The following is a 24289-nucleotide window of genomic DNA, read 5'->3' on the forward strand; positions in this document are numbered from 1 at the left end:
CCTGGAGACAGCCAGCCAGCCACCAAGAATTGTCGGGAGAGAATGCCACAGTGGCATGAATGGTTTACTCTTCCTCTTCTAATGCCAGGAGGACCCAGGGCACAGGTGGTGGGGGAAGGGCGCAGAAAGGTCAGATGATGGTACTAGAGCCACACCCACTGAGCTTAAAAGCACCCTGCTCCCAGGCATCGGTGACTCCGAGAGGTAGCCTGGCTCCTTCCCACCGAGCCCGAATCACTGATGACAGAGTAAGAGCTCACCTCATTCCAGACCCAGAAGACTGTCCCCAAAGCATGGCCTAAAGGGACTCTGGGACCAGCAAACAAGGAAGTCCACTATGGGCAGGCCTTGGGGATTGGGGGTCAGTCCACCTGGGTCCTCACTTGGCTGTGCTGGAGGGAGATTGACTGTGTGACCCTAGCAAGTCACATCTGAGCTTCAGAGTCAGTTATTTCAGTACTGACTCTAGGGTAGACAGGAAAGACCCAGGAATCCCGAGCTCCCCCGAGTTCCCCCGAGTTCCCCCAAGCAAGAGCAACTCATCTTCCTGAAAGCAGGCAGCAGGAGAGCCTCTGGAATGAGTGAGTCTCTGCTCAGGGAGAGCAATGCATGATGGTCCTCTCGCTTATTCTATCCAACCCAACTGCAGGCCAGGACCGGGCTATCCTTGTCCCTCCTGTTTCTGTGTTCTCCTTACTCTGCTGCTGGCCTTTCTAAGCACACACAAGCCTTCATTGAAATTACTTTTAATTCCGTTCCCCATCTATTAGCCTGATGCTACGAAGACAGTATTATTCTTTCAGTGACTGTACTTGAAATTAGAGCACACATCCTTATGTTACTATGTCTGGCTTCAGTCTGTATCCACAGGATCCTCAACAATGGAAAAGAATTTGAAGCTCTGTAACTATATGTAACCATTCTGCATCCTGGACAATGTTAAGGAATTTGAAACTCTAATTATATGTAACCATTCCACCTAGCTTGCTGTTAGTCATACTCACCTAAGTGTTTATGTGTTTATGTGTTTTAAATATGTAGCGAGAAGGTACACAATGAAGCCCATCTTAGAATGCCATCACTGTTTCCTTGAGCTGGAGCAGCAGGTCATTCTTCAGTGACGGGATCCTGAGGAAAAAGGCAATGGGATCTGCAAATGAAGAAGCTAGGGCAGCTTGTACTCTGGAGATCCCGTGCAGGCTCTGACTTATGCCAAGCAGGTTAATCCGGAAGTACAGTAGCTTATATGTCATTTTAAGGACAAAGTCAGCGGTGACCTTGTGCATGCGCGAGTGAGTGCGCACGCTCTCCCTTCCCCTGCATCTCACTCTCTTCTGAGATAAAACCCTGGAGAGCCTCCGTTACCTATGGCTTCCTTGACCAACCCCGGGCAATTGGAAGGAACCTTGTAACCTAGGAACTCCGTGTCTGCAGCTCTCTGCCCTCAGAGGGGAGAAGAAGACAGTTGCCAATGCTCTGTGGTCTGAGGCTGAAATTGTAGAGACCTGGAAGTACCAAGACCCAGGAAACTCTACTGTCAAGAGGCCCCTCCTAGAGAGGCACCAGTTTCACAACTCGGGCAGTGGGTTCCACTTCTGCAAGAGAGAATAACACTTCCATTTCATTCCTAGAGGAACAAGGAAGAGCGGCAGAAGTGACGTGCTCTCTGACATAGTGCATTCCTGAACTACGGAAGAGTCGGCCCAGGCCTTGCCCCAGCCCAGGCCCTGCCTGAGCACATGGCTGCAGAGTTAATGCCAGGTGTGCCGCAGTGGTAAGGTAGGTGAAGGTCATGGGACTGGGACCCACAGGGAGGCTGGTGAGGTTAGAAGAGGAACCCTGGCCAGAGCCAGCACCTTGCTGTTTGTTAGGCTTGGTAGCTATTAAGAGGTTGGGTTTCTGTTCTCCCTGATCAGCTGGGATCTAAGACAAACAAGTCTGCCCTGCAGAGTGCCGCCTGGCAGAGAGCTGGCTTCCATCAGATGTGACTGCTCAGTAGCTCAGAGAGATCCCACAGAGCCATGTCTACTTGGGCCCTGACACTGGCTTCTAAAGGATGAACTCAGGCAGGAGGGCACTGGTGCCCAGTCCTCAATACTGGCCTCAACCTGAACCGTGCCTCAGGAAGAAGTGTTCTTCGGGGTCAGAAGGCAGGAGCCTGAGGTGTATTTGTCTGCCTGCTGAGAAAAGGGTATCCTCCGGGGAGTGGGGAGGCGGGGCAAGGCCCTGCTGTCAACTAGATCCCTATTGATATACCACATTCAAAAAGCACAGGCTCTGTATCCACAGCCTTTAAGAACTAGTTTCCCATTTACAGTTGGCTGAGAGATGACCATCGTATGTGGATGTTTCCTTACCTATTTCCTCCAGATGTTTTCTATGGCCTGGTGCTATAGGGACTACAGGGCGGGTCATATCCTACCCCTAGGAGACCTTGGGGAGACAGGAGAGGAGCTTGAGGAAGACAAGAGCCTGTGGAACTCTGGGAGGCGGGGTGGGGTGGGGTGGGGTGGGGTAGGGTGGGGGAATGCAAACATGAAAGGGTAAGGGTTGGCCAGGTGCCCTTGTGGGTGATGTCAGAGGACAGAGACAAGGTCACCTTCCCCAGGGAAGAAAGCGTTTGAACTGGGCCCTGAAAGATGAGCATTGTTTTCACATGGAGTTTAGGAGAGAACATGCCTTCTTAGCAGGAAAAAATCACAGAGCAAAGCCAGGAGCTAGAGAAAGAATATAATTACTATGGCACCCCACTCAGCCCTTGGTTCTTGCTAGAAGTGTGGTGTGGGGCGTGTAGATGTGACAGAGTCTACTCTTTAAAGGCAGGCAGGGACCAAGTAGACTGTGCCACGCCCCTCCGTCTCTGAAGGACAAGCTTCTGGAGGTGGAGCTGTGGGACCTTGTGTGCATTTCCCGGAGCTCCCGAGGGTCTTCAGTGAGCCAGATGTTCCTTCTGCCCACATGTTCAGGAAAGGCGTGCCCTGAACCCAGTGCTGGGCCCCTGAACCTGGTGCTGGGCCCCTGAACCTGGTGCTGGGCCCCTGAACCCAGTGCTGGGCCCCTGAACCCGGTGCCAGGCTCAATGGAAGCACCCCAAGAAGGTACTTGCTCTTTGTACTTTCATGGGGTGCTCAGGACCCTTTTATGTTGCTATGTACCCCCTAGCTGGAGGCACCATATTTTCCCCTTCAAGAGGAGTGCTCCCAAGAGCGAAGACCTATCTCCACAGCACCTGGCCAGAAGAAGACTCTGCAAGAGTTTGTTTATTACACGCCTGCCAGATTCAAGAAAACCTGTGGTGTCTGCTCATCTGTTCTTATAAAGCAAGGACAAACTGTCTCCAAATGGCCTGTGGAGTATCAGGCTACACCCTGTAAGCTGGTAAGATTTATCCCTTGCTGAGGAGGATGGGCACACCTGTGTTATAAAACAGCACAATTTGGAGAGGATAGGCAGTGTGTCCTGTTGGAGTGTGGGGAGATGGAGTTCCAACGTTAGGATCAACCTCCACTGTATCCCAGCTTGGGCAGAATGACTATATCCATTTAGGCATGGTCCTCATCGGCAAGATGTGGCCCCAAGATCACCAAGTAGGCAGCTTGCCTGGGCTCAGAAAACTCCAGAAGTGTGTCTTTGTCATGTTCTTCCCAGGAGCTATGGAGAGGCCCCTCACAGTCCTGCAGGTGAGCCTGTACCACCCCACGCAGGGCCAGGTCGCCTTTGCCCAAGTCCCACCGCAGCTGCAACATGATGCCAGCCGGCTGCTGGTTGGGCGAGGGCAGGACACCCACCTCCAGCTGCAGCTGCCACAGTTGTCTCGCCACCATTTGTCCCTGGAGCCCTACATGGAGAAAGGCAGCAGTGTGCTGGTCTTCTGCCTCAAAGTGCTGACCCGCAAGAGCTGTGTGTGGGTCAACGGGCTGCCACTGAGGTACCTGGAGCAGGTTCCCCTGCACACTGTCAACAGGATCTGCTTCTCTGGCGTCCAGATGCTGGTCCGCAAGGAGGCGGGTACCTCCCTTGAGGCCTTTGTCTGCTACTTCCATCTCAGTCCTTCACCCCTGATTTACAGACCCAAGGCTCAGGAGACAGACGAATGAATGGGAAAACACTGTTAAGAAAAAGACTCCCCCTGTTTTGGGGGAGGCAACTCATGAACTCCCGGGGGTCTCTCCATGGCCTCTCCCAGTCTCGGACAGCTGCTTCCCTGCCAAGTCCGGGAGAAGCAATAGAAACAAAGTTGCAGAAGGAGCCCTAAGACGGTGCACTCCACCAGCCCTGCTGGGGAGCGCAAGCCTTACACAAACAGGCTTTGAGATAGTTGAGTTGTATCATGTAAGGTTGACACACAGAGTTCACATGTAAAGTCCACTGGCTGCCACGGTCACAAGGAACTAATGCGGTAAACTTTGAGCAGCCCAGGGCCGGAGAAGTGCCCTCAATGGCTCCAGGTAATGGGAACTTCATATACTTTTAGAGGTCCTGAGGGCTTCTGGGAGCCTCTCCCAGCATTCTGTGTCCCCCTCCCATTTCCTTCATTGTCTGGCTAGGAGTTACTTTATGTGCTTCATCTCCCATGATGCCTAAGGGCAGGAACATGGGGTTGCAGCAGGAATGTAAGGACAGGGGGAGAAATTATGTCTGTGGTAGCTCGGGGTTAGCTTCAGCTTTCAAATACCCACAGGCGCTCAGGGCTTAGGGAAGCCTGCGTTTAATAAACTAAAACTATTTCATTACATTGGCATGCCCAGTAGGATTCCCTGAGGCCCAGATGGGCCACATGTATACCATGTTGTCACGTGGTTCTGGGGGCGGGAAACCTAGATGAGGTGTGAGAGGAAATTGGGAAGGTAGGTAGGACCTTACGGTTCTGGGAAGGCTGCGAGCAGAGCGCTAGGCTTCTGGTGGGGGAGGAGCTAGAAGATAGGACTGCTTGGGGTTTCTCCTCTTCATCCTCCACCTCCTCCTCCTCCTCCTCTTCCTCCTCTTCCTCCTCCTCCTTCTCTCCTCCTCCTCCTTCTCCTTCTCTCCTCCTCCTCCTTCTTCCTCTTCCTCTTCTTCTTCCTTTTCTTCTTCTTCCTCTTCCTCCTCTTCCTCCTCCTCCTCCTCCTCCTCCTCCTTCTTCCTCTCTCTCTCTCTCTCTCTCTCTCTCTCTCTCTCTCTCTCTCTCTCTCTCTCTCTCTCTCTCTCCCCCTTCTTCTTCCTCTCTTGTTCTATCTCCTCTCCTCCCATCCTCTGTCACTTCTGAACCAGAGGCTTGGTTGACCAGAAGTCAAAGGTCTTCAGGGAAAGATGCTTTTCTAGAGAAGTAGGCTCTTTCAGAACTAATTCTATTTTGGGGGGGGGGGCATGGTTGTATAAGAAGTCAATCCAGCACTTACCTCACTCAGAGTAACTCAGATGCTAGCAGGAGGGGGAAGGGGAGATGAGGGGTGCCAGGGATGAGAGGGTGCCTATCTTTCCTGAGCAGGGGTTAGGGGGTGATGGTGGATTGTTAAGGAGCCAAGTAGGAAGGATGGGAGAATTTTCTCAGTTAGAAGGGAACTAGCAGGGCTAGTGCTTACTCATGTGCCGGAAGGAGAGTCCCACAGACCCTGCTAACCACCTCACCCCCAGATCCTACACTAGAGCACCCCAAACCCTGAAGGCACAATGCTGCTGACAGACTGACCCCTATCCCCTGCACCTGGGACACCTCTGCCATTTACCATCCCATACCCCTCTGTGTATAAATCCTGGGTCGTAGGAGCAATGCTGCTCCCCAGGTGCGCACATCTTCCCCATAAGAAAACTAACACTAGACAAGATACATGCGTGCTTGGGAAGTCAGTGTCTCCTCCTACAGAATATGGGATGGGTTGAGTATGCTCAGATTATAGACATAAGACGTGCATCTACCTGGGACAGTGCTGATGTGCATCTACCTGGGACAGTGCCGGCCATGCTGTAAATGCCCCCCCCCCAGCCTCCCAAAGCAGTTTCTCCTTCATTTGTCAATGATCTTGCACCAAATGCCCACCTCGTGCCAAATGGGTACCAAGTTTCAGGATCCAGGAATAAACAAAGCCAGTAGCACATCTGCCTGGCAGCAGCTCGCCAGCCTCAGGACAGAGAAGCATTGGGGGGAAATGACTTGATTATTTATCACAGCGGTTGATATCTTCCCTCTCCTCTGTTCGATTGGAGTTAAGCCCTATCATTGAGTGGGTTTGACGTTGAGCTATATCCTCATCTCTCTGCTGATGGAGTCACAGTGTCATAAGCCATTGAGTGCTGGAGCCAGATGTCACTACCCTGTCACTCCTCACAGTCCTCCAGATAGACATAGTACTCAGGTAAGGACAGTAAAAATCAGAAAGTCAGAAGCCAGGGCCATCTCATTTGTGAGCTGGGTGACCTTGGCCAAGTGAGTTAGCCCATTGTGACCTATATTTCTGCCTCTGGAAAGCCAGGAAGATAAGCATTCCAATCTTCTCAAGCCCTTGAGAGCATCTCAGGAGATGGGACCTGGAAAACACGTAGCGCCATGCCTGGCACACAGAAGGAACTCAAAAGAAGGCTGCCATCCTGAGACCAAAGACAGGGAAGTTAAAATATATACTCCTTAAGCTTATCACAAACTTGGAATTTGGAGTGACTTGAACCCCAGTGATCTGGCTCCAGAGTTCAAGGGCTTTTGACACTCTGTGACGCTCTAAGGATTTTATTTCCATTTGGGGCCTGGAGGGAGGAAAAGGTTTTTTGTATCAGAAGATGTAGGTTTATAGAACAAGAGACATTATTGGCTCGGGAGAGGAGAAACTGCCCCTAATTCAGGCTGATGATTTGAAGTCCCCAAAGTGCTGTCCAGTCTGCCAATCACAGAGCAGCTGCCCACAGACACAGCTTAAGATGACACACTTGGAGACCGTGTGTGACCACCAAAGGCTGAAGGGACCAGGGTCTCTGGGCGAAGCTCCAGGAGCTTCTGAAGAACTTGTAGCACCGACGACAGCTGCTGACTGCCTCTCCCCATCCCCTCCCCTTCAGGAGGGTACAGACTCATCTGTGCTAGGGGGTGCATGAGTTAGAGTAGTGTACGTCCCCGACAGAGACTGGGTCCCTGACAGAGACTGTGTGGTTGGAGTATTGGGGTGAAGTGTCTGTGCGGTCTTCATGCTGAAGAGTACTCTGGAAGATGACAGGCCAGACACAGGAAGGAGAAGAGCCAGGAAACATCTGGCTTGTTTCACATGGTCTCCTCAGGAGAGTTTCTTCCTCCTCCTCCTCTTTCTCTTCCTTCTTTTATTTATTTATTTATTTATTTATTTATTTATTTATTTATTTATTTATTTTAGACAGTCTCACTGTGTGGCTCAGAGCAGGCTTGCGTTCACTGCCCTGCCTCTGCCCCGCTCCCAAGCGCTTCATTTATAACTGTACACCAACCACCCCTGGCTTGTGTCAAGTGCTCAGGAGAGGAAACTCTGTTAGACTCTGCTTCCCTTGAAAAGCATAAACCTCGAGCCCCCATTCCACTCCTCTATCCCTTGAAATTTGCAGGTCGGCTTCAAGACCCTGGTTCGTGGATTTGACATTGCTTCTCTTGCCTATGCAGGGTCCCCTCTAACCATCTCCCAGGAATGTCCTCAGCTCCCCTGCCCAGCAGTGCAGCCTGTGTGGCCACAGGGGTGAGAACATGGAAGCAAACAGATGCACGGATACTCATATGCACAAAACACCAGTAGCATCAAGCTGGGCTCTGGCCAGCCTGCTGTCTGAGCTACAATCCACACTGCTCACTTACCATCCCATGGTCTTTGGACCTGAGCCTCCTACATTAGAGGCCCTGTAGAGGTAAACTGAGGCACTGCATGTAAATGTGTCTGTGGCACACAGTAGGTGTTCAGGAGGGTTAGCATTAGCCAGTTCGATGAACCAAGTTAAGCACCTGTGTATTCAATTGCCTGTACACATGTGCTGCAAACACACCAGCATAAATAAATCCCTTCTGGTCAAGTGGACCTCAAGCCCTACAGTTCTGGAGACAACGTCTGGAAATTGAGAAGTTTTGCCCTGCTCTGCCTGTTGAGGCTATTTGATCCTCACTAGCCTGGGCTTCACTGTCATGTGAGTCTTCCCAGTCTGAGTCTCTATATCATCTCAAGGCTGTTGGATGTCTTGCACACCCAGTGGCCATGATAGTGCTGGCCAGCGGATGTTAGGCTGACATTGATAATGAAGTCTGAGGCAAACTTGACAAAGCAGGCATTAGCAGTCAGAGCCCACAGTGGAAGCAGCCCGTGATGTCCGGAAGACCGGAGAGTCTAGGAGGACGAAAGATAAGTCGTCTTGCCCTCTCCTTCCTCTATGGGCAGCCCAGGGCTTTGGGGAACTTGGCTGTTTCCCCTCTTCCTCCTTGAGCCTTTGTAACCCAACTCAAGTGGAACCCGGGTTTGGGGTATTTATATGGTGACTGCTTGACTGTCATGGAGAAGGGGAGACAGCTCCCTCTCTCCAGCTCTTCCAGCCTCCAATAGAGACACAAGGCTGCAGGCTCTCCCAGGAGACCCTGAGAAGGGCCTTACCTGAGGCAGTCAGGAGTCAGCTGGCTAGCCGGGGCCCAGGCCAGTTACCTGCCAAATATCCTTTCCCTGGCCCCCTCTCCCAAGCACGAACCAGCAATAACCAACTTGCTCTGCAAGCCTGCCAGCTACACATACCAGTACTGCTTGAAACCATAGGGCACCAGGAGATCACCCTGCCCAAATCTGGACAGGACAGTTCTTAACCTGAAGAAATATTTATTGCTACACAAAGGAGCAATAGGGCATCCAGGGAGCACCACCTGGGCACCCAGGGAGCACCACCTGGGCACCCAGGGAGCAGTAGCTTCATAAATGAAAAGGAAGTCTTAGTTGAGGGGTCCAGTTTCAGGCCTCCTGGTGTCTGGTAGAGCTGAGGTCACGGAATCATTTCTATAACTACCCACTGCACTACCAGGTCGCCATCAGTCAAGAGGTGTCAGAAGCAAGCAAGCCTCATTGAATGTAGATGCTTCCGCACTACCTCTGCCCCCACAAACCAGCTCAAGCTGGGACACCTGTCTCCTACTCCATCCACTGGCTCCGGCATCCCCTGCTCCCTGCTGGTGGCCTCTGGGTTGCAGGCACTCTCTGCTGCCCCAGGCCATCCATCCATCTAGCCAAGATTTGTGGGGGAAGGGGAGAGTTAAGCCCTAGGAGGAGATGCTGATTTTAATGAACTTGGTTCACATTGCAAGGCTGATTCCTCTTACCTTTAACGTGAACTCACAGGCGGATTAAACTGAAATAAGACCTGCTATTTGAGTTGCATTTCCAGCTTATTGGAAACATGCATTACCTCCCTGCGACTGGGCCGTGAGAAGGGAAGTTATTATCTTTCTTTAGAGTTTGTAAACGCTTTATGGCCGAGGCATTAAGCCTGCTGGGGGGCGGGGCGGGGAGGGAATGGAGGAAAAAGAATTGTTCCGGCTTTCCTTTGTTGTCCAATCACATGCTCCCCTGGGGAAGAAGCATCCCGCGTGAGCTATGGAGGGCCAGGTGAGCCCCAGCCGCGGAGTGGAATGATTTTCTTCTTTAGGCATGTGAACCAAAAGGACATGAAAGTACCATTTGGAAGGGACTGTTCTCCAGAGGGGCTGCAACTCACCCCATCCCAGCCTCTCCCTGTTCTTCTGGTATTTATTTCCAGGAGAAAAATGGCCTCCACCCCCTCCACCCCCCAAAAGAAACCATCTTAGAGGGAGTATTTGTGGAGGGCGCAGCTCTGGACATTTGGAAGCAAGGGGGAGCCAGAGAAAAAGCAGATCTGAGTCAAGATCGCAGCCATGAGGGAATGAGGAAGTCACCATGTAGACCTGGCTCCTGAGAAACAGAAGGTCCCCTTCTCTCCCCCTAATCCCTCTGCGTGCTATCAGCACAGAGAAGCCCCCATGCTCCAGGCTTGGAGTCCAGCCTTCTGTCTCCTGGAAGGAAACCCACCCAGGATGTCTGTTCTGCCTTCTTTTAAAGCTATGGAGACGGGGCTGGGGTGGGGTGGGGGGCTCGTCAGTGTGAGGCAGAGGCTGCCCAGGAAGCCAGCGCTCAGCCAGGCAGCCAGACCTGGCATCCTAGGGTTCTGTTCTGCAAGCTCAGATGTCACTATGCTAAAAGTCTTCCCGAGGGAACAGGGACACTGTTATGTATCCTTGTTTGGAGGGTTTTAATCATTCAGGACCAAGTCAGGCAAACAAACCCAGTCTCAAGTAGTCAACAACAACAACAACAACAACAAAAAGAATTGCAACTTGAGCAATTGGAGACCAAAGCAGGAGAATTGCTGAGAACCTAAACAGGAAGTGGAATTCAGAGATTAGCGTGTATGGACCTGACAACCAAAGCTGGCTGCACCCCTGTGACTTCAGTGGCAACCAGGAGAAGGGGTATCAGAGAAACCAAAACGGCCGTGAAGGCCTCTTGTGGAAATGGCGGCCTCTGAGGGAGGAACTGACTGCTCTTGGCCAGCTGGGGCCATGGGTGGCTCCTGAGGTGGTGTGAAGAGGCAGATGGCTGGGTTTCTCTTCTTTCACAGCCCCACCACCTCCCAGGAGACCTCCCTTTGGCAGAAGCAGCTGGCAAAGGAAACTGAGCCTAAGCCGCCTGAAGGGTCTGAGTCCCTGCAGCACAGAGCAGAGAAAGGAGAGTGCTGTACATTCGTGGGCAGCCAAACTCCAACGCAAGCCCAGTGCGTTCTGTGTCAGTGTCCCTTAGCCTTGTCTGGGCCCTAGGGGAGCCGTCAAGTAGGGTAGGGGAAGTTGTAGGGACTCCATTGCCAACCTCTCTGACCTAAGCATCTGTGGGCAAGCAGACGGTACAGCCTAGTACCACACAAAGAAAAGCCAGGTGAGGTCTGGCTTGGCTCTCACACATCCTCACCAGGATGCCAAAGTGCCCTGCTTTGATGGCTCCCTTCGTGAGTCATGACACAGAGCAGAGAGAGAGAGAGAGAGAGAGAGAGAGAGAGAGAGGTATCCAAAGAAGACTAATACTCAAATCCTCAGTGTTCTCCATTGATTCTAGAAGCTTCCATTACCACACGTGCCACCTTCTCCTCACCTACAAAACTGGGATACTGTTAGTGCCTACCTCACCTCTGTGAAGATGGGGCAGGGAACCCAATATGTAAAGCAACTTAGTGTATGCACGAAGTGCCAGCTATCTTATTAGCCACCAGATCTTTCCAGAAAGATCCCTGGCTGCTCCTACTGAGGAGAGCCCTCTACCATCCAGCTCCAATGCTGGGACATTCAAATGGGGCAGTAAGCAGTTTCTGTGGCACAAAAGTCCTCATCTCCATAGGGGACAGTATGGTCTAGTCTGCTTGCTAGAATGTCTCATCTGTATGTTGTAGAAACTCTCTCAGACATGATTGACAGCTGCCTGGCTCTCAGCCGGGTCTTCAGTAAGGCCCTGAAGGCAGGAAGGTGAGAGCTATCAAGAAAATTTGAGTGGATAAGAACAGGCTTCTAGGGACCAAATCCAACATACACTTGTTGAAGGCTTGACAGAACTGTTGCTGGAGCAGTTAAAAATGGAGTTTGAAAGGCCAAGAGCTCAGGCTGTGAAGAATGAATGGCTTGGCTCCAGAGGCAGCCACTGAGCCCAGGAGCCAACAACAGCCCCCAGCAGAGTCTCATGGCACAACCCTCATCCGCCAGGCCAGGCCAGCAGGGCTGTTTCCAGACAGGCCTCGCCTCCCATTCAGAAAGAGGCACACAGCTCCTGGACTCGGAGATCTGCCCCAGGAGGACCGGCAGCAGCCTGGAGTCTGGAGGCTCAGAACCAACTCTGGGCCTCATTACTGAGGATCATACGGCCTCCGTGGACACTCATTAGAGGCCTAGGCGGGAAGGTAACAGGGAAGGCTGGCCCTCAATTTTATATTCTGCTTCTCCTGGGCCTCTAGTTACCACATAGATTTTTGAGTTGAAACATCTCAAAGCCACATCTGCTCAGACTTCTTCCCCACTCTAGCTTTCTACAGGTCCCCTGCCTGAGAGTCTGGGTAACAGAAAACCTCAGGATAGTTACGAGCTGTGATTTTTTTTCTTCTCAGCTTAAAGAGAGAGAAAGCATTCCCACCCCGAGAATCGGCTTGCCTTCCAAACCAGAGCTTTGACGACTCTCAAGGGAGAACCAGGTGAGAGGAGGCCCTGTGAGGAGTGGGGGAGGGGCAGGGAGCCTACTGAGGAGTTGTGATAAGGAAAAGTCAGCGTTGTTGCCTAGGCCACTGTTCCTCCTGATGACAGCCGCCCTGGCTTGGGAGGAAGGGACCCCGAGACTGCACACACCTCCCTTCAGCAGGCTCCAGTCAGGGACAGCCCAACAGCTGTGCTGCTCAACATCTGGCTCGCTCTGATATGGAAGCTCCCATGGTGGCATTTGCTGATTTCCATGGTGTGATTGTCCTCACTGTGGTCTGTTTTGAGAACCCGTTACAAGGTGACATTATTGAATGACAGGGAAGAGACTCAGAGAAACGCCTGCCTTTCTTTCTTTCTTTCTTTCTTTCTTTCTTTCTTTCTTTCTTTCTTTCTTTCTTTCTTTTGAGAATGTTAGGCTACTATAGGTCAGAACACTGAATAGACACAGCCTCTCTCCTCTCTACTACCTACTGACATACATGTGACACAGCAGCCACACCTACAAAGCCTTTAGGGGCAGGAACACATACCTTTCTTTCTCCCTTTCTTTCTTTCTTTTGTTCTTTCTTTCTTTTGTTCTTTCTTTCTTTCGATATATTTATTTTTATTTATATAAGTACACTGTAGCTGTCCTCAGACACACCCCAGAAGAGGCATCAGATCCCATTACAGATGGTTGTGAGCCACCATGTGGTTGCTGGGAATTGAACTCAGGACCTCTGGAAGAGCAGTCAGTGCTCTTAACTGCTGAGCCATCTCTCCAGCCCCAGCACATACCTTTCTATCATTGGTTTTTGCCACACAGATGCGGTCGCTTCCTAGACACCAAGAGCAGGCTAGCACCAGGTTGGTCACCCAGGCTGTCTGTGTAGAGCTACCCAGCAGCCCTTGAAGGGCCCCATGGCATCTCAGCACCATCCTGTTAGAGCCAGAAAGCGCCCCACCCCCGCCCCCGCCCTCCAGTGCGCATTGCTTCTCTCACCTCCTCCTTTCTCAGTGCGAGAGCTTCTGCTTCAGTTCTAGGCAGGAAGCATACCATTGCCCCGGCTCAGTCCCTTCCATACTCTCAAGAATACAGACACTATGGCCAGAGAGGCTGTGCAGCAGTTAAAAGCACCTGCTGTTCTTGCTAAGGACCCAGGTTCGATTCCCAGCACCGATGTCAGCCTGCTCACAAGTGCCTGTACTTGCAGCACCAGGGGATCTGGTGCCCTCTTCTAAGCTCTGTGGGCACTTAACACGCATGGCGCAGTGCGAACAAGCAGGCACACACAAACACATAAATAAAGACAGATTTAAAGAATATAGATACAACAAAGATGCATAGGAAGCAATGAGTTTTGATTGTTCACTTTAAATTAAAGGCAGCTTATTTAAGCAAGTTTGTATAACTTTAGTAGAATTTTAGTAATTCTTGTAAATGATTAAATGTAGTTTACTATTAACTCAAGTGGCTTATATTAGTTGGGGTTCTCTAGAGTCACAGAACTTATGGGTAGTCTCTATATAGTAGGAGAATCTGTTGGTGACTTGCAGTCTGTAGTCCATCTCCCAACAATGGTCAGCAGCAGCTGTGAATGGAAGTCTAAGGATCTAGCAGTTGCTCAGTCCCACAAGGCAAGCAGGTGAAGAAGAGAGAGAACAAATCTTCCTTCTCCAATGTCCTTATGTAGGTCTCCAGCAGAAGGTGTGGCCCAGATTAAAGGTATGTGCCACCATGCTTGGATCTGGGACTTATTTTGTCCCAGGCTGACCTTGAACTCAGAGATCCTCCTGTCTTAATTTTCTGGGATTCATTGCCTCTATGTCCCAAGATCTCCATGCCAAGATCCAGGTCAAAAAATTGTGTCTCCCAGCCTCCAGATTAGGATCACAGGGTGAGCCTTCCAATTCTGGACTGTGGTTCATTCCAGATAAAGTCAAGTTGACAAGTTGACAACAGGAATAGCTACTACATGGCTTAATTCTGTTTAGATGTCTATGATCTTTTTTTTAAGTAGTTTGATATATATATATATATATATATATATATATATATATATATATATATATGAGTGTGTGGCCTACATGTGAGCCTGTGCACACGTGCATACCTAGTGGTCCTCTGGAGATCAAGTTATGGATGCTTGGGAGGCACCATGTGGGTGCTAGGAATTGAGCGTGGGTCCTCTGTGAGTGCTGAGCCATCTCTCCAGCCTGACACCTCATCATCTCTAACAACCAACTCCTGTGAGAGAGTCTCAGCACCCTACTGTGTGGTTCCTTGTATTTAGGTGCTGTGGAACAAGAAAACATAGTGAAAATGCCTTCAAATGAAATTATTCTACCATTCGAGAGCGAATTTGTTTATATGTTTCGCCACAGAAATCGGAAGTCGCTTCGGGGGAAGGTTAGGTTGTGGCATGTTCTAGATGAGGAAATGAAGGGTCGGAGAGCAGAAGTGGGCCCAGCCTGCCAGCTGCTTGGCGGTGGTGCCTGCATCTTTCCTGCCCTCAGCCTTTGCTCACCGCCCTCTCCTCCATCCTCGCTTTCGATACAGGGCAGCCCGTGGCCAGCTCTGAGCCCGCCTGGTGGAGCCTCGCCGTCGTACATCTGCCTAGCAAGAGTGGCCTGTCAGATTTCATAGCTGGAGAGGGTATGCAAGGACTGGAATCAGCCCTTTACTTAACATGCAGCCTGGCAGAGGGTAGAAGATAAATGACTATAATGACATCTTTCCTAGGGCCTTTCTGTCTCAGAGCTTAAAGTCAGTGACAGGTTGTGAGGCACCTAGGACCACCTTCCTCCTCACAAGGTCGGAGGGAACTGGGTTCTCTGAGCCTCCGTCTTCTGCCTCTGGAATACAGGATGTTGATGTTTCTGGAAAATGGGCCAGCAGGGATGAGGTACAGAGGGCTCTAGCCTAGGCTCTCTGAGTTGGCTTCCTGGACACCAAGAGCAAAGTAGCATCTGTTGGACACTCAGACTGTCTATGTACAGCTACCCAGCAGCCCTTGAAAAGTCCCACGGCACCACCTCCCCTGCAGCTGTCGGGGCTGGGTTCTAGGACCCTGCGAGTCAGGAAAGCAGCCCCTCCACAGCCTCCAGTGGGCATACAATATCCTCCTTTCTCAGAGCTTCAGCTTCTGGGCAGGAGGAACCCCCAATGCCCAGGCTATATCCCTTCCGTTTTGTCTCTCCCTGTTTTCTGGCATATAGGTTTACCATGCTTGGCTCTCTTAAACATCACGCTTTATGGCCCTTTGCCGTGCAATTTCGTTCCCGTCCTGCCATTCAATTTGAATTAAATATCAAACAGATGTGAGTCCCTTTTTTTTTTTCAAGAAAAAAAAGTTTAATATTAGGGAGCATGCCCTCCTAAGATCAGGAAAGCCATTCGGAGAAATAAGCCTGCTCAAATTAAAAAAGAATCGTATTGGTTTAGCTCGAGATGCTTTCAAGTGGTACCTTTCGAAGTGCGAAGGAGCAGTGTTTCCAGCAGGCTATAAAGCATCGGGAGAAAGCAGGGCAAGATATATGGCCTGGGGCTGATGGGGAAATTGGGCTCCAAAAGGGGGCAGCCCCACCTGGGAGGAAGCTCTGAGCCTGGAGATGAGGTTTGCAGATGAGGTTGGGGAGGCCATCTTCCCCTAAGGCCCTAGGGAGGGCCTGTGCTTTGCAGCCTGTGTGGTCAGGCTGAGAAGGAAGGCAGAGGGGGCCCTCCAGGTGCTCAGAGACCCAGCCGGGCCTATGCATCGCATCCTACAATTTCACAGGTCTGTACTCCGCGGCCCATCTCCCATGGTCAGCCGTTAAAGTCCGAACTGCCTTTCCAGACATGTCACCGTTGTCCCATGTCTCTGCTACCATCTCTTGGATCGTGGGATCTCTGGCCATTGACAGATCATTGGAAAATGAGGAGACAGACAAGATCACAGATAAAGTTCCTCATAACCTCAGCAGCTATGCCCACTGCCCGCCCTAGCCTAACAGCACAGAGCATCAATTCACTGAGGCATTTCACTTATAGGGCCGAAGGCCTGTCGTGATGGCTTTTCCCATGAGCAGGAATGGCTGATCAGACTCCAAACAACTCCCCTTGATTCTTGGCAGCAATCATACCTGCCTCTCCAAATTATTGGACCTGCCGCCACTCATGGCTTCCAGCCAGGACCTCTTAGGGCCAGCTAAAGTGTTTCCATGTGGTCCCTTGACTCGCTGTACCAAAAGACACTACTCCAACTTCGTCACTGACGGCAGACAGCATTTCCATGTCCAGGGCACGGGGCCAGCTTGTTCCAGACATCTTGGATGCCTGTTATAATGCTCTGCACACCCAAGGTTTGCCTCAGGGACAGCATGGAAATACCCGGGGACCTTGCATCAGGCCCTGCTGATGAAACAGAGCCAACACTTCCTAGAACTCTGCAGGCAAGTAGAGGAATTTAAAGAAAGAAAACCCTAGACTTCTGCAGTTCCCACAGAGACCAGATGCTACAGACAGTTGTGGGATACCACCTGGGTGCTGAGAACCAAATCCCCAGGTCCTTAGAAAGAGCAGCCATCTCTTTAGCTGAGTGCTGAAGACATCTGACTGCTGAGACATCTCTCTAGCCCCACGCCCAACTCCCCATTCTGTGTGTGCTCTCATCTCGTGCCAAGGAGGACGGGATGGCATGTGGAGTACTCAGGGCAGTGAGGGACTAGTACTTAAGCAGTACTTAGTGTTAAGTAGTTATCTTTCCATCCTACCTTCAAGCCGACTGGCAACCCCTAACTGATGGTCCTCACTAGCAGGCTGGGGGTTGCAATGGAGCCAAGTGTCCCCCTGAGGGGACCACAATGATGGCCTCAGGAGGAATAGGGGACACAAAGGGAGGAGGGATGAGTTATGCCTCATAGTTATGTCTCAGGGAAGGAAGAGTTGAGAGGGGAAGCTGAAGAAATATCCAGTGGCTGCAGATGAGGAACTGAGAGTCGAGAACTGCTATAGCTCCAACGGTCCCGAGTCCAAGGCCCGCCTCTGAGACCCCGTGCTGGCAGGGCGAGACGGCAGGCAGTTGACAGAGTGCAAGGGACAGCTGTGTGCTGCCAAGAAAGGAACAACCACATGTGGTTTCTAGAAGGACTCTCAGCTCGCTCAGACAAAGGGCAGTCAGACAAGGATTCTAGAGGAAGAAGCTGTGCTTGGATGATGCGCAGAGAGATCGAGATGGAGACAGACAGCGGCAGAGACAGAGAGACAGAGGCAGGGAGATAGAGACAGACAGACAGAGATGGAGACCGAGACAGAGACAGTCAGGCAGACAGGCAGACAGAGACATCTCAGTCACCTCCCACCCTGCACAGAGGACAGTGACAATCATTCATTCGGGCTTCACTGAGAGCAAGAGGTCCTCAGAATGGGGTTTAGTGTCCCGCCATGGACTAGCTCCCAGCTCACCCCTGTACACACAGCTATACACACAAACAGATCTGGAGCCCTCTTCTCACAGGGTCTGGGGGATCTCAAGGGAATCCCTTTGATTCTTGGCAGCAAGCAAGCCTTCAGCTCAGCACAAATCCTCTTGAGCTAATTAAAGAGGTCAGATGTCCTGAGGTATAGCCTGGGGGAAAGGGGCATGACTCAGGTCTTAGTGGCAAGTAGAGTCAGCTCTCTCTTTCTCCCTTCTCCTGCCAACCCTACAGAGTGGTAGGGATCCCAGACCTTAGGCTGTTAGAGAAGGCTGGCGTGGGCTGTGGCCCAGCGGTGAGAGCACGAGACCCTGGCTGTGGGTCCCCAGCGTCCAGGTACAGAGCTGGTGTGGTGGCCATGCCTATCACCACAGGGCTGGAGGTGCGAGGATGGGCCATGCTGGGAGAGCCTTGGCTGGGCCAGCTAGCTAAAATGGCAAGATCTGGCCTTAGCAAGAAACCCTGTCTCAGAGAATAGAGTAGGGCAGGGCAGGGCAGGGCAGGGATGGAGAGTGATGGAGGAAGACATATAAACCTGCTCAAGCACAGGTGAGCAACCTGCATACATACACACACACATGCACACACAAACACACACATGCATGCATACATGTACACACATGCATGCATACATGTACACACATGCATGCATACATGTACACACATACACAATGCATGCTTACAAGTAGACACACACACACACACATGGCTGACCGTGGTGTGGATTGGTCTCACATCCCCCAGTCTGTTCCTCATCCCAAGAACCTCTGTCTGCAGCCACCCATATTCATGCTGACGGCCTACTTCCATGTCCTGTGTAGGGCAAGGGCCTTCTCCAGCTCCCCCACCACAACATTAGTCTTGTCCTCTGGTTTTGGGCTGATTAGAACTTTAGCATCATCTACACATTCAGATCTATCTCTGTTGCTGTGCTGTAGTAACATACTAGTGTCTTAAAATTAGCACATAAGCAGTCATTTACATCAATATTCGGTTTCCCAAGTAATCAAGGTGTATTTGTATACTAGGCTTTTTCCGGGTCCATGCCTGTTACATCTGCCTTTGAAGTGTCTGTAATATCCTGGGCTGTGTTTGAAGTTATAATCCAATGCATCCCTAAGATGTACTTTTGGGGTGAGTCTTAGGAGCTGCTCCCAGGGAGCATATGCCCAATTGGGCGCCATGTGTGGATTCTGTCAGCTCTATTCTAGACATGCATGCACCTGATAGTTGACAGAAAATATTTCATTAGCTCACATGCCGATTCAGCACACAGTGTTCCGAGGATGTCCGTTTTACAGATGTGAAAACATGTGGGTAGGGTTGGAGGGTCACTTACTCAGTGGTACCAAGCGTGTCTCTGTGTCGTTTCTTGAGTTCCACTACTTTCTAGGTATAGTCTCTGGGTGGAATGGAGCCCTGAGTGCCTTTGTCCGTACTAGTGAAGGACTAATGCAGAACTATTCCCACAGCAGCAGAGGCATGATGGAATGAGGAAGCTGCTACTATGGCCTCTGCAGATGGCCATCTCAGACCAAGCCCAAGACTGCCCTTCCTGACCCCTCTGAAGATGTCCTTTCAAGTGAAGGAGGTACTTTAGGATCTCTAAGCCCTTTGGAAGATGTGAAAATGGGGGTAGGTCAGCCACATGAAGAGCAGCCTACAATGTGTAAACACACCTCGGGATGCTAATCTCCCAGGTCAGGCTCTGGGGCTCTGGCTGCCCACTACAGGAGCAGAGGCCGTGCAATCCTGTAGAGAAGACAGGTGGTCTTGGGGCTCCTGAGGTCAGGCGGGACATTTTGTTGGCACCTCAGCCCTGCATCAGCCTAAGTGTCCTGTCCAGCCTTCACCAGATACAAAGCAGCCATAGCTGTCAGGCTAGAGAGAGGCTCGAGGTTCACAGAGATCCCTGGCCCCTGGTTGTGCCCCTGGCCGAGGTGCACAGGGCTAATCAGAAACACCTGTGTACATGGAATTTCCTGCCCGGGTTCAGCCTTCATTTCCTCTGCCAGTAAAAACCTGAGGCATGCAAAGGTGAAAGAAACCAGTCAGTCAATCACCAGACGACGGCCACCAGGGCTGTGGAGACAGGACTTTCTAAATTAAAATTTAATTCTCACCCGATGGTCCAGCCAGGACAACCATGATTCAAACCCTGTGACCAGAGGCCACAGCTAGACAGCCCTCGTGCAGGAATGAATCCCATCTCATTCGCCTGCCTGCCTGCCTTGTGGTCATCAGGCTATCGGGCAAGCGCCTCAGATTGAAAGTGACGGCTTCCTAGTCAGCTCCAACCCGCAGCTGCGAGGGCTGTAGCCTGATTAGCTTGCTCTTGACTTCAGGCTGTTTGAATTATTAGGTGCTGGAGAGATCAGAGCTCCCTGGTGACCCAGTGGTCATTTAGTAGACAACATCAAAGCCAGGACAGCCAGAGTCCACACTGGAGGGTAATGGTCAGAGCCTGAGGGTCTGCGCTCTGTCCTAACAGCAGGTTTAGGCGAGGAGAGAGTCATAAAAACCACCTCTGTTTTTTTCCAGAACATTTTCCCAGAGATTCCTGCAGGCTAGTGGAGGTGCAGCTTGGAATGGGGGGAGGAAGAAGTGTCGCCCTGCCCATTTTATGATCACCCCAACTTTGTCTGAAGAATGACTGCAGGGGGGGGGGGGCAAGTCATGAGGCTATCCCAGGAGATGGAAGCAGGGAAGAGTTGGGGAAGTGGCTCCCAGAGGCCACATCCGGGCTAAGGACTCGGGCCTAGGGTTGTTTGTTCCTGAACTCAAAGCCTGTCTTGGGCCACTGTGCAAACTGACTTTCCACAGAAGAGAAATAAGGTGTTCTCGTGCAGTGGCTGAAAGGTGGATATGCACGCGGAGAGCTCTAAGCTAAGAGATGCAGTCAGGCAGCGATCTCTGAAAGGAAGCATCTGCTTCCGGGACAGCTGCGGGCTTGGACAGGGAGCACTGGGCTTGTACAGGGAGCACTGGGCTTGTACAGGGAGCACTAGGCTTGTACAGGGAGCACTAGGCAGGAGGGATGATCCAGATTTCTGAAGGATCTGATCCTGCCTGCTCACCACAGACCCCCCTCCTTTCAGTTTTAGGCCTGTGCCCCTTGGCAAGCCACCCACAGACATGGGGCTGGGATGACAGGACCAGCCCAAGTCCTTCCTAGTCCTGGAGATGTTGGCAGGTGGGAGAGACTGTAGGAGAGGCGTAACCGTGACAGGCTGGCAGGCCACAGCATTTCTCAGAAATGCAGCTTGACCAGGTCGTTCTCTCTCTCTCTCATTCTCTCTCTCTCTCTCTCTCACTCACACACACACACACACACACACACACACACACAGTGTATCATAGAAGTGGAGCTTGACCACGTTCTCTCCCTCCCTCCCTCCTCCCAACCTCCCCTCTGTGTTGTACAGATAACACATGTGTGTGTACACAAGTGCACACTCCTGAGGAGTGCCTACACAGAAGCCAGAGCCGATTTCCGGTGTCCTCCATCATACTCTGCCTTATTTTTGAGATTGGGTCTCGATCTTACTGAACCTGGATCTCACTAAACCTGAATCTTACTGAACCTGGATCTCACTGATCCTGAATCTCACTGAACCTGGATCTCACTGAACCTGGATCTCACTGAACCTGGATCTCACTGAACCTGGATCTCACTGACCCTGAATCTCACTGATCCTGAATCTTACTGATCCTGGATCTCACTGAACCTGGATCTTACTGATCCTTAATGATCCTGGATCTCACTGAACCTGGATCTCACTGAACCTGGATCTCACTGAACCTGGATCTCACTGATCCTGGATCTTACTGATTCTGGATCTCACTGAACCTGGATTTTACTGATCCTTAATGATTCTGGATCTCACTGAACCTGGATCTCACTGAATCTGGATCTTACTGATCCTGAATGATCCTGGAGCTCATTGAACCTGGATCTTACTGATCCTGAATGATCCTGAGCTCACTGAACCTGGATCTCACTGAACCTGGATCTCACTGAACCTGGATCTCACTGATCCTGGATCTCACTGAACCTGGATCTTACTGATCCTGAATGATCCTGGAGCTCATTGAACCTGGATCTTACTGATCCTGAATGATCCTGAGCTCACTGAACCTGGATCTCACTGATCCTGGATCTCACTGATCCTGGATCTTACTGATCCTGAATCTTACTGATCCTGGATCTCACTGAACCTGGATCTCACTGAACCTGGATCTCACTGAACCTGGATCTCACTGATCCTGGATCTCACTGAACCTGGATCTTACTGATCCTGAATTTCACTGATCCTGGCTCTTACTGATCCTGGATCTTACTGAACCTGGATCTTACTGATCTTGGATCTTTACTGAACCTGGATCTTACTGATCCTGAATCTTACTGATCCTGGATCTCACTGAACCTGGATCTCACTGATCCTGGATCTCACTGAACCTGGATCTTACTGATCCTGAATCTTACTGCTCCCAGATCTCACTGATCCTGGATCTTACTGAACCTGGATCTTACTGAACCTGGATCTCACTGAGCCTGGATCTTACTGAGCCTGGATCTTGCTGCTTTAGCCAGACTGAATGCTGGATGTGGGCCCAGGATACTATTAATGGAAGCTTTCAGCGCTGGGATGATAGGTGTGTGTGAAGCACCTTTCATGTGCTCGGCAGTGATGTGGGTACCAGGGGGCTGAAATCAGAGGAAATCACACCACGATCTTCACCCTGTGCCATCTTCCCTCCTACTATGGACAGAAGCAATGCAAGCAGCTTCTACCGAAAATTACCAAGCACAAACCGCACATGAAATAGTTCCCATGAAGGGCAAAATGGGACAGATCCATCTTGTTACATTTAATCAGGAAAGGGGGTTTGGAGAAATGGTTCAGTGATCCAGAGCCCTTGCTGCTCCTGCAGAGGACCTGCGTTTGGTTTCTAGCACCTCCAGGAGTACTTCACTACTGTCTGTTTCCAGGAGTACCCACCAGATCCAGATCCTGGTCTCTGTGGGTTCCTGTGTCCAAATGGAACACATATACACATGGAGGCTTGCACACATAAAAATAAATATATCTTTTAAAAGGGTCCTCCTTGTGTGTGGTATGGGGTCGGAGCTGCTACAGGCCGTGGGTGTGCAGTAATGACTGACTCAGCTTGACCTCGGTGCTGGCTGTGTTTGCGTAGAGAAAATCTAACAAGCCATAATGCACAATTTGTTCACTTTCCTGTATGCATGTCATAATAAATGCCATTTTCATAAAAGTCATCAGGTCCAAAACATTGTGCATGTGAATAAATAAATATGAAACGCCCATCCTAGTTGAGAAAATGTGGATCTTACTTTTTTTTTTTAAGATTTATTTATTTATTACACTGTAACTGTCTTCAGACATCCCACAAGAGGGCGTCAGATCTCATTACAGAGGGTTGTAAGCCACCATGTGGTTCCTGGGATTTGAACTCAGGACCTTCGGAAGATCAGTCATTGCCCTTAACTGCTGAGCTATCCCTTTAGCCCCGGGTCTTACTTTCTTTTAAAGTAAAAACCTAAAATGATGTCGTTTATCTCAGCACCGGAGTTAATTCTTTAAATGGTTTACTGAATTTCCTTCCTACTTATAAACAGTTTTTTTTTTAAATATTTATGTATGTGCATGTGCACAGGTATGCAGGTGCCTGCAGAGGCCAGAAGAGCATATCAGATCTCCCGGATCTGGAATTAAAGGTGGTTGTGTGCTGCTGCCTGTGCCCCAGATGACTCGCTGCCCACCCTACCTGCCCTTGGGGACTGGAGGTGATGTGGAGCGGGGTCAAAGACACAGACTCAGGAGCAGCTGAGAAACACAGCAGCAAGCTCCTCTGAACACTGCCAAGCTCCTTTCATACCCTCACCCCACACCCATTGGTCCCAAGAAAGCATCTCTTCTGAACAGCAGTTCCTGATTGGCTGCCCTTGTCTCCACCAGCAGTCCTTGCTCTCTCAGGCAGTCTTCAGTTAGGTCCTCCTGTAGGAGATGCCTTTGTGGCTATGTCTCCCCCCACTCCCCACCTGCCCCAGCGTTTCAACAGAGGCAGCCACACTGTTCCCCCTACAGATATGAACTGCCTGTGGTGGGTGCCAAGAACTGAACGTAGGTCCTCTGCAAGGGCAGGAGAGCTCTGAACCCCTGAGCCATCTCCCTCGCGGACTCTTCTCACTTTTTTTTTCTGGTGTATGACAGGTGTGTGTTTTGTAGCTTTAGTGATAGTCTTGTATGTAAAAAGTCTTTAAACCACATTTCACGGCTAGTGCGGTTCTGCCCCTGCCGCTGCTGGTTGCAGGGCTCGGGGTCCCGGCTTCCATCCCTCCATCTGGTTGAGTGCAACCCTCAGGTTCTCTCCACTTATCAGCTGCTGGCCGCCTAGGCTGAGTGTGAACCCTGGCGCTCTGTAGGACCTGTGCAGGCATGGATGTGGATTCCGTTCCCTTTGTCCCCTGCTGGTACGTCAGGGTGATATAGAGACCTCTATCCTCGTTCTCCATAGTGAAGGCACGAATTGATGCTCTCACCAAGAGGACGCACGAGTTCCCTTCCCTCTACATTGGCTCCAGGACCTCTTTGTCATTCTTTGTCTTTTTAAATAAACAATAAGGTA

The 24289-nt window shown here is 50.9% G+C and overlaps 1 protein-coding gene, 1 long non-coding RNA gene and 1 pseudogene across 3 annotated transcripts; 2 read left to right on the plus strand and 1 right to left on the minus strand.

Annotated features, from left to right (window-relative positions):
* The first annotated feature begins 230 nt into the window (after window positions 1-230).
* On the plus strand, window positions 231-4782 carry Tifab (TIFA inhibitor). Of its 2 annotated transcripts, XM_052157187.1 has the most exons (4): window positions 231-248; window positions 1632-1779; window positions 3163-3378; window positions 3649-4782. In XM_052157187.1, exon 4 carries the CDS (start codon window positions 3654-3656, stop codon window positions 4095-4097), a length of 444 nt encoding a protein of 147 aa, XP_052013147.1. In that variant the 5' UTR covers window positions 231-248; window positions 1632-1779; window positions 3163-3378; window positions 3649-3653; the 3' UTR covers window positions 4098-4782. The 2 variants fall into 2 exon arrangements, with proteins under 2 accessions (XP_052013147.1, XP_052013146.1); XM_052157186.1 differs by lacking the exon at window positions 231-248 and having other exon boundaries at window positions 1382-1779.
* A 7338-nt stretch (window positions 4783-12120) lies between these two features.
* LOC127665144 (uncharacterized) lies at window positions 12121-22890 on the plus strand. The gene is made up of 3 exons (XR_007973320.1): window positions 12121-12198; window positions 19108-19226; window positions 21061-22890. It is a non-coding gene; the product is annotated as an uncharacterized LOC127665144 (long non-coding RNA).
* LOC127665304 (uncharacterized) lies at window positions 12610-12723 on the minus strand (annotated as a pseudogene).
* Window positions 22891-24289: the final 1399 nt, after the last annotated feature.

The sequence above is a fragment of the Apodemus sylvaticus genome, chromosome 14 (assembly GCF_947179515.1).
Source record: "Apodemus sylvaticus chromosome 14, mApoSyl1.1, whole genome shotgun sequence".
Taxonomy (NCBI): domain Eukaryota; kingdom Metazoa; phylum Chordata; class Mammalia; order Rodentia; family Muridae; genus Apodemus; species Apodemus sylvaticus.

Bases quoted from the DNA above. Each gene is read 5' to 3' on its own strand.
- Tifab (XM_052157187.1), top strand. From the start codon at position 3,654: ATGGAGAGGCCCCTCACAGTCCTGCAGGTGAGCCTGTACCACCCCACG.